This window comes from Condylura cristata, unplaced genomic scaffold, assembly GCF_000260355.1.
Source record: "Condylura cristata isolate star-nosed mole 26May11 unplaced genomic scaffold, ConCri1.0 scaffold00015, whole genome shotgun sequence".
Lineage (NCBI taxonomy): Eukaryota > Metazoa > Chordata > Mammalia > Eulipotyphla > Talpidae > Condylura > Condylura cristata.
The window spans coordinates 25,635,417-25,650,387 of NW_004567116.1; the positions used below are offsets into that span (position 1 = coordinate 25,635,417).

The 14,971-nt window shown below is 47.1% G+C and overlaps 1 protein-coding gene across 2 annotated transcripts in view; it reads right to left on the bottom strand.

The window, feature by feature from the left end:
• Positions 1-14,971, bottom strand: part of NAV2 (neuron navigator 2) — a 358,500-nt gene that overhangs the window by 136,878 nt on the left and 206,651 nt on the right. For both annotated transcript variants that reach the window (XM_004682985.2, XM_012725369.1), the window contains 4 exons: positions 13,296-14,397; positions 8,613-8,725; positions 3,611-3,719; positions 1,076-1,465 (listed from right to left, as the gene is read on the bottom strand). In XM_004682985.2, coding sequence (XP_004683042.1) covers positions 1,076-1,465; positions 3,611-3,719; positions 8,613-8,725; positions 13,296-14,397 — 1,714 coding nt within the window. The remainder of the gene's footprint in view (positions 1-1,075; positions 1,466-3,610; positions 3,720-8,612; positions 8,726-13,295; positions 14,398-14,971) is intronic.

The following is a 14,971-nucleotide window of genomic DNA, read 5'->3' on the forward strand; positions in this document are numbered from 1 at the left end:
GCTGCGCCACCAGGGAGGGCCAACGTTCAGTATTATCAATGTTAAGAAAGTGCTGACCAACGTGTGGGGTTCCTAATCCCTGTGTTCATGAGCGGATGGTTATTATGGCCAGGTTTTATGATGTCTAATTTTGATCGCTAGGCTGTTAGAGGAGGAAAAGGTCCTGGAGAACTTCTGGGCACATCAGGTTAACAGATTAAGACATCTCGGGCAAATGACCTTAAGATTACCCTGTGATCTGGAAGAGGAGTTAAGAACAAGCCAGACTCTTGCTACATATAGTCACAGCAGGCCTTACACGTCGTCTCTTCAGCTCCTTTCAACGAGTGTGAACAAGCAAAGAAACAGGGAGGGTGGGATTGTTCCTCATGCCCAGAGTCACGTTCACTGGTTCAGCAATTTCTAAACACTCCCAGGATGCACTGTGCGCTCGGGCTTCAGCAGCGAACAAGCCAGACAATGTTCCTGGCACTTGTTGCAAGCAAGAAGGGGCAAGGGAAACACTAAATCTCAGGGCAGTCAGTATAACTTCTAGTAGGTGTAGCTCTCAAAAGTTAGCGTATGCAAGACATGGCGATGGGACGACAGGAATGACCAGGAGCTCAGGAGGGGATGAAATGGCCGGGAAAGGATCCACTGAGGCTTCCACTGAGCATCAAGAAGGAATCAGCCCTGCCAAGATCTGGGTACTAGAACCCAGCTGAGAAACAGAAAGTGCAAAGTCCCAGGGGTAGGAAGAGCTCCAAGAGGCTCAGGAATAGCGTAAACAGCTGCAGCAGAGGAAGCAAGGCAGGCGGAGAGCCACGGGGTGGGAGAGGCAGATAGCGAGCCAGCCCCCAGGGACCAGGCAGCCCTGCTAAGAGTCTGCATGGCCCCTATGTTTGGTTTAAGAGATTAACACAGCGGGGCTTGTTTCCAAGTGTCCTAGCTGCCTCGCTACAGCCACCCAGGAGTTGGCGGCTACGCCTGGCTGTGGCTCTCACGACCCTGTGGAGTTGAGCCCTTCCACGCATGCACACACACAAGAGGCAAACCAGGTGCCACGACTGTGCAAAGCGGGACGCCAGGCACTCACCCGCTCGTGATGTCATCCGTCCGGATGTTCTTGCTCAGCACGTCCCCATCGCTCATGTACCCGGGGGCGTCCATGCTGATGCCTTCCAGGTCCAGCTCATCCCCTGTCTTGTCTGAGACGTCCACATGGCAGACGCTGTTGCCCCTGGAGGCCAGCTGCCTCCTCAGTGGGGCTGAATACACGTAGCGGCCCGACTCAGTGTTGATGAACCGGCTGGCATTGGCACGCGGTGGGTACCCATTGCCCAGAGAGGGGGCATCTCCTGCCTGGAGCCGAGGGCTGGACTGGCCGAGTCTCCAGGACAGAGGAGTGGGCCTTCCGGTCAGGCTGAGGATGCTGCGCCCGCTGATCTCCGTGGTGACGTTGGTGTCAAATGTTGTTTCCAATGTGCTAAAATCATCAAAGCAACCTTGAGTTAGACCCCCAGTATGCCTGGCATCCTTGGCTTATATGTTCCTTCACTGTTTTTAGAATGAGGAAGTATTTCCCTTTCACAAACTAGGATCAAACCACAGGGACCCACGTGTCACCCACGTTATTTCCTGTTAAACATAAGAAGAGGAGATAAATAATCCAGGGTTGTCATGTATAGATGACAGCACAGCTGACATCTCTTTAGCAAGTGGAGGGAAAGTGTAAAGAGAGTCACCCCTACGGGCTCACAGAAGGAGAAATTTTTTTCCTTTTCTTCCTAATGTATCTATACAAGCGGACAGGACAGGTATCCACAGCACAACAGTGTACGCCTGGAGTGAGTACAGTGATGGGTGTTAATTATTTCTCAATAAAACTGGGGCAGGACAGAAGGAAGAGGAACCTGACCTCTACCTAACTTTCTGAAAAGCCCAGGGGAGACCTAGCCCCTTGAATCATGGAACAAGATACCCACTAATGCTTCTTCTAATCAAATGATCTTAACTATTGCGATAATCTCAAAACAGGAAAGATGTAGAAAAAGCTGAACTGGTGACCATGAGTCATAGAGGTACAACCTACTGAATGGCCTCGAATGCAACCTCCTTGCCCCTTTCCCTTCCTGGGGGCAGGGTGTACCATCCACGCCAGAGCTCCAGATAACACATTTCGCCTCCTCAGTTCCTTTTTGACCAAGCACACAGGCAGAGCCCTGATATTGTAACTCTCTAAAGTCCATCTCCCAGACTTTGCTCTTTGCACGTAACAACTTCACTCGAGGTAAAAACTGAAATTGGGGGGCAAAAAGCCCAAGAGGACTAGCAAATGCTAAGGCTTGAGATCCATAATAAATGGGTCACATGGGTCTGAACATGCAGAGACTGAGCTTGTCCCTAGTCATCAGAGTGACTCTTGCTGTCCACTGATGGCTGGCAGGCCCATGTGGCATAGGACAGAGGCTCATTTGTACCTCTTTGGAGCTGCCCTGGGGTTTCTTAACTCAGCAAAGTGTTTCCTGCAGAAGAAGCCATCAACACCGGTCCCCCTCACGATGGCCATCCTACTATCAGCCAAGAAATTCATCAAGCTGCTGTAACCCACAGCAAGTCAGTTTCAGCAGTGAGAGTGGAGACAGGGAAGCTTCATAACTAATCAGTCTCAGGTTGCAGCTTCTGGCTCCACGCCAGAATACCTAAAGGTTGAGAGGAGCACCACAGCACACCCCAAAAGTTTACTTGTCTATGGAAGAACCAAGCTGGCGCCTGTTTTTATTTCTCTCACATTCTGCAAATGGCTTTGTTTTCCTCTTACTGGGAACCCCTAAGGTTCAGGTCCTGGTTTTGCTTAAGTAAGAACCCACAGTGGTTACCCCGATCTGCCAAAGCTGCTTGGCAGTGAGGAAAGCCTGTGGTCTTCTCGCTATACTCATTTATCAAAGAGACTGAAACTTGAGAAGCAAGAGACTCTCTGGGAGTTCAGTGGGGATAACCAAGACTCTGCCTTGATGATCAAAGCCCAACGAGGACCATAAAACTCAGTTCTGCCAACTCCAGAAGGTGTCCTGAGCTTGCATCCCCCTCAACTTCTTGCACAGCAATGAAAACAACGTGGTAAGTGTATCCAATGTAATTCTAAATTTCACCCAACTCTAAATTTAAACGCGATCATAAGTCTTTATAAATATTTCTTTACGCGTTTCCCACACGTGCATAACTAACAACATTACAGGGTACCAGAAGACCGGGGAGGAATTCAAGTTATTTGCTTTATCACACGCAGGTCAAATACAGTTCACCTGCTCATTTCAACAGCACAATCTGCTTTTGGAAAATGCACGCAAAGTGAAATTTATATGGATGTGGTCCACAGTGTTCTCTGTTGAGTGGATTGTGCAACTTCCTGCTTGGGGGAGGGAGCTCGCTATACTAATTTTTGCTCCTTAAACTTCTAAGCACTGAATGGCATTCTTTGTGAACTTCAGTACAGTTGAAGATCAAGGTCATTCATTCTATTATTAACCAAATTACTTTGCTAGATAAACACAAGAGAATAAATACAAGAACAGCAGTGTAAAACTCAGTCTGCCAGCTAGTTCCATCAAGTCGCTCATACAGCTCCTACCTGTGTGTGACCTGAGTTCCCCGCAAACTGCACATGGTCTCCTCCAAATTCTGACGCAGATCAGCGATGTTCTTCACTGTCCGAAGTCGCCGAGCCTCGGGGTCTTCCCCTGGAAAGATGGTGAAGGCTATTTAAATTCTCTGACTGTGAGTTTCACAGAAGCAGTGTTCCCGACTAACATGGGCTCCATGGTGGGTGCTGGTCCACGGTGGGTGCTTAGAAAGGATTTGAGAACAAATGGATGGATGGATGGATGGATGGATGGATGGATGGATGGATGGATGGATGGATGGATGGATGGATAGATGAATGGATGGATGGATGGGTGGATGGATGGGCAAGGTGATGGGTAGGTGGGTGGATGGTGGGATGATGGGTGGATGGATGATGGATGGATGGATAGAGGGATGATGGATGGATCCCCAATGGAAGGTGTTATTCGAAAGTTAAGACTTTTTTCTTTCCCCAGGTCCTTCTATGTAGGAGAAATAAAGCACCTAAATACATGTCACATGGTCTCCAATAGAGATACATACAGACTAGGTCTCATCACTTCCCAGGAATCATTGTCTGGCCTCCCAAAAATGGGTGAGGCATTTCATTTTTTGCCGATTACTGATAGATGCCGCCACCTCCCAGCTTGATTTTACAATGAAATTGGCAGTGAGTAAAAGATGGACACTTACTAATAATATTTCTACAGAGAGAGGGGCATCTTTCTTTAGAATCATTATGTCAACTCAAATTCTGGTTTCTTTATTCACTGGCTGTTTGGTTGGGAGAAGGCACTGACCTTCTCCACCCTTCAGAAATCATTGTCATAAAGGAGGGTGGTACTGACCCCACAAGACGGTAGCAGGGCAAGGGGGCAGGTGGCAGAAACCCTGGCAGTAGCTTTTCACACTGCCTGCCGCCATCACATCACTCAAGAGTCCGTCACCTTGTGAAGAGCAGGGAGCCATCATGAAGCATGGGGGGAGGGGGGACTTTACTGGGAGGGTGAGGGATTCCCGTTGTCCTGGCAAGATTTTCACAGCCTTGCCTTGCGTTCTCTGACTATCTGTTTTGCTTGGGATTACATAGGGCAAGGACAGCCTTCAATAAAGGAATCAAACATTTTCCCCTCCCCATACTTTCAGAGAGGGTTAAGACAGAAGAACCACAATCAAGGGCTGTAAAAATAAATAAAAAATCTGTGACTGTGGCCCTCGCTGGTGGCACAACGGGTTAAAGTGCTGCACTGTAAGCAAGCTGCAGCTATTGTAGTGAGTTCGATCCCTGGTCTCCCGGAGGTGATCCACATGGTGCCGCAGACCTCTCCTGACCCGCCCGCTGCTCCCCTCAGCAGTGTACTTCATTCATCTGCCTGTTCTGCTCCCCACTCTGTCTCTGGTGAATCCTCTCATTACCCCTGCACCTCTGGCCTGTACCCTAGTTCTGTATGCATAAAAAAATAAGTCTTAAAACTTTTTTTAAAAAAAGATCTGTAACTGTTTCAAGCTATGAGCAACAATTTAAAAGAAATCTTAGGGCACACATGGATGGTGGTCACTGGGATGGACTAAGTTAGATACTAGGGAGAACTTCCAGCATCTGTCATTAACAGGCAGCTAAGAAATGCCACCAAATTAAATCTCCTGCTGAGAAAGATAACAATTACCTTAGGCTGTTTTCTACATGGTGGTGGCCTGGAGGCTGGAGTAAATGATAGATATGTGATTTTATGGAGGAAATTTGCTGTGACAAACTATCCTTGAAAATGCAAGTGTTTTCAATTTTCTCCCCGCTTCCAAGTAAGAGAAATTTGGAAGATATTTTTCTCTTATCTGAAATGTGGTCAAAACGCACATTTCTCACCTAATTCCTTAAAATACATATATGTATACAGCATTTTTAGGCAAAGCCATGATGGATGTCTACTCTACTTTCCCTTAATAGCCTTGGAAGAATGTAATTGCATCTGTCTCCCAGGCTATCAATTAAATATCTTTTACTGCCAGTGTGGCCAAATTTTACCTATATCAGTGGCCAAAAAGTTACTGATCCTATGGATAGCTCCAGCTCCTGCAGCGAACATTTATTATGAAACCAGGCCTAGGCCCAAATTTGCAAGTTAATTAACCAGACACAGTTTCATAATCATATTCATCCATGTCTCTATTAATGACCCATTTGCCTTTGTTAACTCTTCTTTAGAAAATCAAGTTCTTTGACATGGGGCAGCACCTCAGTGTCACCTTTGGTAATCCTCACACAGAGCCATAAATTCCCAAGAGATATTTATTGCCCAAAAGACACTCATTTGGTCAGAGTAGAGTCGCATTCCAGCAGATAAAGGCTTGAATTGTTTCTTCTTAGTCATTTGACCTTGGACAAATCACTGACTGTCCACACGCCATCTGTAAGACGGGAGTGAGATCCCTAGCCTTGACAATTTATAGAGGGTCACATAAGAGGACACATAAGATGTGCCTGGCACAGAATGAAAGCTCACTGAATTTGCTTTTCCTGTTTCCCTCTGGAGGTCCCTCTGGGAAATGGTTGCTCCTCTAAAAGCCCTCCATCAAGCAGCGGACTCCAGAAGCAAAGGAAAAATGCAAATCAGCAATCCGCCTGCTTTGCTTAGGTGATAACATCCAGAACTGCCACTCTGCCTGCTCAGAAAACAGCCTGAACATATGATTTTGCAAACAAGTCATAGTTTAAACAAAATTAACTTGTAAATGTGCTCTGGTGGAGTTCGAGCGCATATAAAGGGATTAGCTATTCCACTGTAGCTCTCTTGTATTTGCCAAGGTCAGTCCTCTCTTGAGCCACTGGTCATGATGGAGAGAATGGCTCACTCTGAAGGGCTGAGTTTAGAGGTGATCAGGTATTACAAAAGGAACATGGAAGGAACTTAAAATTTCCACTCAGAGGAGGGAAGCTTAAGGGCTATGCTGCTACATGGAAAAGAATGAAACTTGTCTGTGGGCTTCAGGAGGCTGGATTCTATCCAAGGATGAGAAATGTAAGAATAAAAAAGTGCATTATCAGTCAAAACCAACAAAAAAAATGGAAGAGCTTCTTCTGAGGGAATAATCTACTTGTCACAAGAAACAGTCAAACAGAGATGGAAATGAAATTTATCAGCAAAGAAAGAAGGACTCAGGGTCTGGGTGATTCCTTTTAACTCTACAATGCCAGGTGTAATGACAAAGCATCATGGGAAAACTCACCTATTAGCAAAAGTGAGGGAGAGAACTAAGCAACTGATCAAATGGTCTCATAAATGTCCAATTCTAACTACACCCACCATTCACTGTCATTTCAATAGATTGGCTATGAGTAAGTTAAATCCAACCTCATACTACTAAGCAGTGTTTCCATAACTAATTCACAGTATAGTCACACCTGTGAGCTCTTTTTGAATGGAAAGACAAGCCATCCTTGTCTTTAAGAAATTTCCATGAGCAACTAATACCCTGTGAATTAACACCAAAGAAAGCTCTACGAGGCAGGTGTGGCTGCATAGTTCTGTTCCCCGAACAATTGAAAGCATCTCAGGCTTTCTCCATAGTCCTGATGCAAAGAAGACAGAGGGAGAAAAAGAAAAATCAGTGAAAGATCATAGGCTCTAAGCCATCACTCTAAATTGTGTGACATGGAATGTTCTCTGGCTGCTCTTTTGCTTTTCATATATGACTTCTCCTCAGATTCTACATCTGACATGAATCCATACTACGCCATTGGACAGATATCTCTCTACGCGGGCTCTCAGGTGCTGGCCTGGCTCTTTTGATGTGTACAAGGCAGAATACAAACAGGAACGTGTGTGGAGACCTGCACAGTCACCCCAATTCCACACCCTTCTCTGCTAGCACACCCTTTTCCTATGCTATCCATGTCCTTACATGCAAGGGAGATACAAATCTGGGAGAGAAGGAAACATAAATCAATCCCAAATGTGGGGTCCTGAACCAGCAGATCACTTACAAATGGCTTGAAAACTCTGCCCCATCTCTTTCAGCCAGCAGAACCCGAAATGGTGCAATCGCTCAGATCCTCTGAAATGAATACGCAGCACTAGCGATAAAATGGGGGAGAGTTGATAAGATGGGGGAGAGTCGATCAGATGGGCTGCTGACCAATTCCCCAGCTATAATGTGGCTACTATTAAAATGATGTGGTCACAGCTATTCCATCTAATAAATGGATTTTAAAAGGATTCAATTTTTAACCGGACTCTGAACGTGGTAAGATATGAGAAGATTAACACAGCCACTGCTACATACGTGGCTTACCACTTGCTTCCTTAGAGTTGCTGGAACTTGGATCTGGAGGGTGGGGACAGGGAAGTGGTAATGCAGAATGCCCTGCTGCAGGAATTCCAACTCAGAGACTACTTTTTCTCTTTTAAAGTTAGATTCTAATAGTATAACATTAATAGGTATTTGTGGAATTAATTATATGACAACTACAGATTTTATGATTTTACATAGTGCTCCATGCATTACCATTGTGTAGGCTATAATTAAACAGAATTCAACAACTTCTTGGCTTTAGTTAAAGAGAAAACATGCTGTAATATTTCCAATAAATGGAGGATGCCATAAACACATTTCAACCTGCGCTTCCATACAGAAAAGGAAAAAAAAAATATTGAGTCCCAACTCCTGTTGGAAAACAACTTCATCTGAAGAATAAATAAAGTGACTCAAAGTTAAGTATCAGAGCAGCACCGAGACCTTCAATGGGCAAAATGGAATGGATCTTAAGGTATGATTTGCCAACAGGTAAAGACTTAAACACAATTCTGGGGAGGAAGCGGGAAGGGGTGGTGGGAACAGAGAAGAAAGAGAAGGAGGAAAATCTTAAGGAAATAAGGAACAGTACATTTAGCTCATCCATCAATGCCATGGTAATGCAACTTGAAATCAAGCCAGTTCATGCCCTTCCAGCAGGCGGGAACATGGGAGGCCTTATTGCCAACAAACACAGAACTCCTGGGTTTCGTACTCACCGGTGAGTTCTTCCAGAGCAGGCTGTCCACTCTTGGTGTAGTGGCCGGGCTCCATGCTCACGCCTGCAGAGCTGGATTCAGCAGTGACATTCCCTTCGGTGTCTGTCTGGGACCTTCACACACAAACCCAAGCAGACATACTTGTCATGAGCAGTCACTACATCTGGACCAGTCAGGTTCTACCCACCATCACCTCCTTCAGCAAGAAGTTTTAGAACAGATCAGACTAACAGACTGGTACTAAATAATTCATTAGCGCATGTGGAGCACCGTCCTAGAAATAGAGTCACCGAACTGTAGAAGATGAAATATTCATCGTCCAAATGGAGGGTCTGCCTTGCCCTGCACTGGGGAGTGCGTCTCTGAATCCCCATCAGGAAACGAGGTCTAGCCAGAAACATGCTGGAGGGTGCTGAGTGGTTTGGCGCATTTCACCTATGCCAAAGAGCAACTTCTAAATAACCATAAACACTGGCAAGTCAAGCATAAAGATGACTCCATTGACAGCCCCCCTCTTGCTCCCCAAAGCCTACTGACATGGGTCTCTCTGAAAAGGCAACTGTAAAACCAGTCGGGAGTGGGTGCCAAGCAGGTGTGTTTGCCCTCTAGGTCTCTGATTCAGTGCTCAGATCTTCTGACATGAAAGGTCTCATTGATCATTATTTCAACACTTGACTGAAATCTGTACTTCCCCCAAGCCTTCTCCGTGTCCATATTTGTCAGGCAAATTGAGACAACCGCTTCATGCAATGTTTCTTGCCACAACTGCCTCTGCTCATTTAGACATGGCATGCAACTGTGTAATTACACGGATGCATGACCTTGAGTGCAACATTATTAATCCATTAGTGGCCTGAGCTAATTCAACCAGATTTCACTAGCTACGGAAAAAGTGTCTGCCAAGAACAAGAAAGTAAGTTGTCTTAAAATTGGGGGGGGGGGGAGGCGCTGCACAGACAAACCTCTAGCTATTCATCTAGTCTTCTCCCCTTTGCCCTCCTCTTGAAGCCATCTGTTCTCAAATCCAGTACTCTCTACCTTTGAAGGATTTTCACATTCCCACTGCCCCTCTCCAACTCCTGGCCAGCGTCCAAATTCTCATCATCTCTACTTAGGCCCCCAAAATGCTTTGGAAACAGTTACACTGTCTCTAGCCTGGAGGTTGCAAATGGCAGCCAAGGGTAGCAAGTAGCCCCCACATTTATTCTTACTGGTCTGTGCAGTGTTTTAAAGTTTTGGAATTAGTTTCAACAGTTAAAAATCAGGAACTTTCACAAAAATACCTGGATTGCTGCTTCTTTCAGTGAAGTCAGGAAGACTGAGGGTACTTTCAGGGCATGATCCAAGGGTAACTTCCATCTGCCACAGTCCACTCAGGCTGAGCCACTCATTTCCGTTACCGTTTGGAGCCCATTCAGGCATCTGAATCCAAACTGTTCTAGACTGTTCCTGCATTCGGTCCACTCCCCACACCATCTCCACTGATCTTTGAGACACTGAAGTGACCACACTGCATTCGGATAAAAGGTCTCTGATGGTTTCCCACTGCTGCAGAATCAAGTCAGAACTCCTGACTGGGGTAGAAATGCCCATGTCACACCATTCTGCTTCCAGCCCCATCTCCTGCCACAATGTCCTATACACACAGCCCTCCTGCTCTGGGCCCCACCCATACGAGTGTCTCCTCTCCATTCCCAGACAACACCATGCCCTATCCAGTTTGTCTCTGCAGTCACTGTGACCTCCTTTCTTCCTTCATTTGCTCCTACTCAGCCTTGAAGACACAGTTCCCATGTCATGTAGGCCTGGACATCTTCCCGGCCCATTTGCCAACTGATGGCTCCACCTCTTGTGTGTGTTTCTACAGATGTCTCATTCCCTTGATGCCTATTCATCACAAGGTGATCTCACTGATAATCTTTCCTCAACTGGAGACAGCTCTCTGAAGACAGAGATTGGCTCATTTGACATGTGCACGCAGGAAAGATCTGCTGAATTTCATTTCAGAAGGTAATCACACAGGTTGTGTTGAATGGACATGCAAGAATTTTTAAGTCTAGAAAGATTCAAGGTAATGGAGGGATCATGAGCTTGGAGTTTGAACATTAGCTACCTGCTAATTCAGGAATCCATATATTAGTAACCAGGTGCATTTGAGTAAGAAATTTCTGTTTGAACCAAGGGGTCAGAGCTACATAGTGAGGGTGGGGGTGTGGGGGTGTGGAGTAGCAACAGCGCCCTCTGCTGGCTGCTATGAAAATCATGTGACATGAGCTGAGTAGCTTTTAAAAATGGTTCATTTTCCTTTTATGAATTCATTATCCTTTTAGTGGGTAAAACACCCATACTGAAATTCTGGGGGGGAAGCATTACAAGTTTTGTATCCACAGTCTGATATAAAATTGAGAGTATTTGAGATTAAATTCTCTAATTGATTCCAGTTTCCTCACTTTTCATATGAAGACTAGGAGGCTCAGGGGACACCGTGAATTTAAAGATTGGAGACAGCATGGTTGTTAAGAACTTGGTTTCTCTAGTTAGATAAACTTGGGTTTAAACATTAGCTTTTCTAGTTGTTAACTCTGTGATTTAGAGCAAGTTCTTTAATTACTCTAAGCCTCACTTTCCTCATGTGTAGAATGATGAGGGTTTTAAAAAAGAGGGCTGGCTAGCTCTTGGAGTGGTGGGAACGATGACAGCAGCTAAGGCCTGGGAAGCCCTTAGCTGGTTAAATGCATACATATGGTGCATACTGAGTGAAAGTCCCCGCAGCCAGGTCCCAAGGCCACAAAAGGGAGTCACATGCTGTTAAACACAGGGACCTCAAAGCCCATCTCATTCTCTTCCTCCAGATTCTTCCTTAGCTCACCTAACAAGGAAAGGCAACGCAGAGGAACCAGAAAGCCACTACATGGGATGAGCAGCAGCATAAACATGGAGCTTCAGGGGGACACAAGACATTTCCTTGTCAGACATTTACTCTCTATCACTAGGAGTTTTTCTTCTCAGAGAAAAGCTTGAAATACTTATAAAAAGATGCCAAATGTCCTACATTCTTCCAACGTTGCAGCCAAAAAAGGGAGGGAAGGCAAAGTATTGCTGGTGATCAAAGGCTGTCATATATTTTAATTTTGAAAATGCAAATTAAGAATCTGTGCAAATAGTAGCATGAATATGTAGAACCTGGAGACTATTAATGTGATTGCAATAATAAACATTTCACAGGAGCTGTTCAGTTGCCTCCATGCTTCAGAGAACAGCTGTATGAAAAGTTGTGCATAGAGATGGGTGCTGAGTCATTATCCAGCCTGTGCTCTTCTTGGGACTTTGAGCTGAGTTGACTGGATTTAACAGAAAGATGATCAGCGCCCGATTTAAAAGATCGGTATGAGCTTCACTGTAGGAGAGACCAAGCAGAACACAAGATGAGAGGGACACAGGCTGGATGCCACCTAGCTGTCCTCTGAAATCCCTCATGCCAGAGTCTAGGAGAGTACAATGTGGGAGGGAGAAAGGGAGTGTGTGATTATGCAGGGAACCATTTAAACCCAGGAAGTTGAAAGCATAGGCATGTGTCTACCCCTATGAATACAAGCACTGCATTTGATATAGGAATGTGTACGTGCATCTGTACTTACATGGGATGGTCACTGTGAGTCCCTACCTGGGGGTGGATAAATGAGTGTACACAGATGTATACGTGCTTATGAGAAGAGCTGTAAACCAAGTGCCTAGAACATGACATTCAATCATTCATCCCCTTTTGCTGGTAGAGGGATCAGTTACAGGCCATACAGTCTAGTGAACAGCACTACACATCGGTAGGCTGGTGGCACAGGCTGCAACTGACTACTGTGTGCAAAGTTCCAGGAGGCCCTCCAGAGCAGGAGGGAGCGGGGGAGCTCCCACTGCCTAGAGAGGGCTCATCCTCGTGCATCCAGTAGCATCAGAGCTGGTGTCCTCCACTCCACAAAGGTTTGTGGGGTGGGCTGAGCTCCAGAACCACACACAGCAGTCCTGGCGCCACATGGTCCTCTCTGCCTGCAGAGCTGGTACGACCAAGAGACAGATGACAGGTAGGATGATGGAGCCAGACACAAACACCTAGACGTGTGTCTGCTCCATACAGCATTCCTTTGTTCTTCTAGAACTGGTTCCTCACTTACCACTACCCTTTCTCCCTCATCTCACTCTCCCCTCCAAAAACTCAGCACACGGTCAGGGACTAAAACAACACTTAACACGTGGGATGCAGTATGAAATTGTGAGGACCTGGAAGTGCCAGGTAGACAAGAAGGCTCAGAGATGCAGCAAGGTAGCTTGTGGCTTTCATCTTTTAAAGTAGACTCAGGAAGTTAGGGCTAGTTGGGGGAGAGGCGCTCGTGGAGGTCACTCCCCACCCCTCAGGCATCTGCTCATGCTGCCAGCTGTTTCTGAAATGCCTTTGGATCCCCACACACCTGGGTCAGCTCCAATCTTACTTCTTTTCCCAGTTTCCTTTGACCCCCCCCCCCAAGCCCTGGTATTCATTGTGGCCTAGAACACACAATGCATCTCTCTCCTGCGAACTGATGGGGTATCTAAGCTGTCAGTCTAAATGTTCCTGATTCCTGCCCTCCCAGGACCTAGAATCCACTAGAAAGGCTCTCTGGCCCAGGAAGGGCAGGTGGGAGATGCGCTTACCTGTACAGGAAAGGCGCGACCGTAGCAGTGTTGGGGTGGCTGTATTGCTGCTGGGGCTGAGGTAGCTGGACACTGACAGTATTGCTTCCTGTGGTCTGGGTGGTCCCCACAAACCCACTGACAGTCTGGCTGCTGATGCTGTGGTTGAGGGTGGTCCCTCCTGGGCCTTTCCCCTCCGAGGATGCCAGACTGGAGGAGGAACTGGAATGTCTGCCATCCAGTTGGGGCTTCTGCTGGGGGAGCCCTGAGCTCGGCTTCCCACCCCGGCTCCGCTCGCCCTCCTTGGAGGGGATGGGGGCACTTGGGGATTTCGTGGGCACACTCTTCATTCCTGGTTTTGGTATTCCACTGTGGGAAGGGGCTGGGGCCTCCTTCTTGGCACTGTTGAGCTTCCCCCCTTTGGGGATGAAGCTGGCGATCTTGGAGGACTTTTTTGGCATGTCTGCCACCACTGCCCCGCTGGGGTCTTCCTTCGGCCCCTCTTTGAGGTCCGGCCTCTCTGCCACAGAGGCTCTCTTGGCCACATCCTTGCTTTTCTCCTTTTCCTTCTCCCGCTGCTGTTTCTCCTTTTCTTTCTCACTGCCTTTTGGAGAGCTCTTCTTGTTGGTCAGCGCCCGGCTGAAAGTTCTCTGGGCAATGCCCTTGAGCGCAATCTTGGGGCTGTTGGACACGGGGCCTGGAGTGGAGAGCGAGCGGCTGTTGGCCTCTATTTCTTCACTCTCTTCAAAGCTGGGCAGGATCTCCAGCCGCTCACAGCTTGTGTCCCGTGACCCGGGCCCCTCACCCACCTTGGAGCCCCCTTTACTGTTGAAAAGTTTTAGCTTTTCCAACATGGACTTCTGATTGTTGGGGGCTGGCTTCATGGCTTCAGGGGTGGGCCTGGGGGCCTCGGGCATGGGCTGCTTGACTGAGAGCATGGACGAGGTGGCGCTGTGCTTCACGCTGATGGACTTGCTGCGCCAGGGCTTGGAGGCGGCACCGGGCTGGGGGATGGACGAGGAGGCACTGCAATTAGCAGACGGGGAGGTGCTGCAGCTCTCCAGGGGAGCTGATACATTCTCGCTCATTCCGGGGAGGGAGGAGGCTGGGCTGGCCAGTAACTCTGCAGAGGTGGGCAAGAGAAAGAAACCTGAATGACATCTAAGGCTGCACTCAAGATGAGGAAGGGCCATGAGTGTGCGCAGTCAGTCACTCCCAGCTCAAGTGCCCCGTAGCTGCATAACCCACTGTGGACACGACCTGTGGTTACATCTGAAACCCCACCTGCAGGTCCTCTCCTCTCCACCATGCACAGGTCCCATCACCCCATACATTTTGGTGTATGCTGTGAAAATACAAGCCGAACTCCACATTAACATGCACAAGGCACAATGAAGCAAATACACAGATGGAAAAACAAAATAACCACACCACTGAGGTATGAGGTGATGTAGAAAGATACAGGGTACATCTACTACTTTGCATTATTCAACCCACACCCCCATTTCTCAGTTGTACAAAAGAGTCAAAGAATATCCACCTTGAAGAAAACAATGGAACAGAGACATTAAAACAAATCCCTTGTACCCCTTGCCTCCCAACCCCCTAAAAAAAAGAAAAAGAAGAGAAACCTCTTTTTTCTTTCAAGAAGAGAATCCTCACCCACCAAGGTGGCTAAGTCCGATCAAAGCATAGGA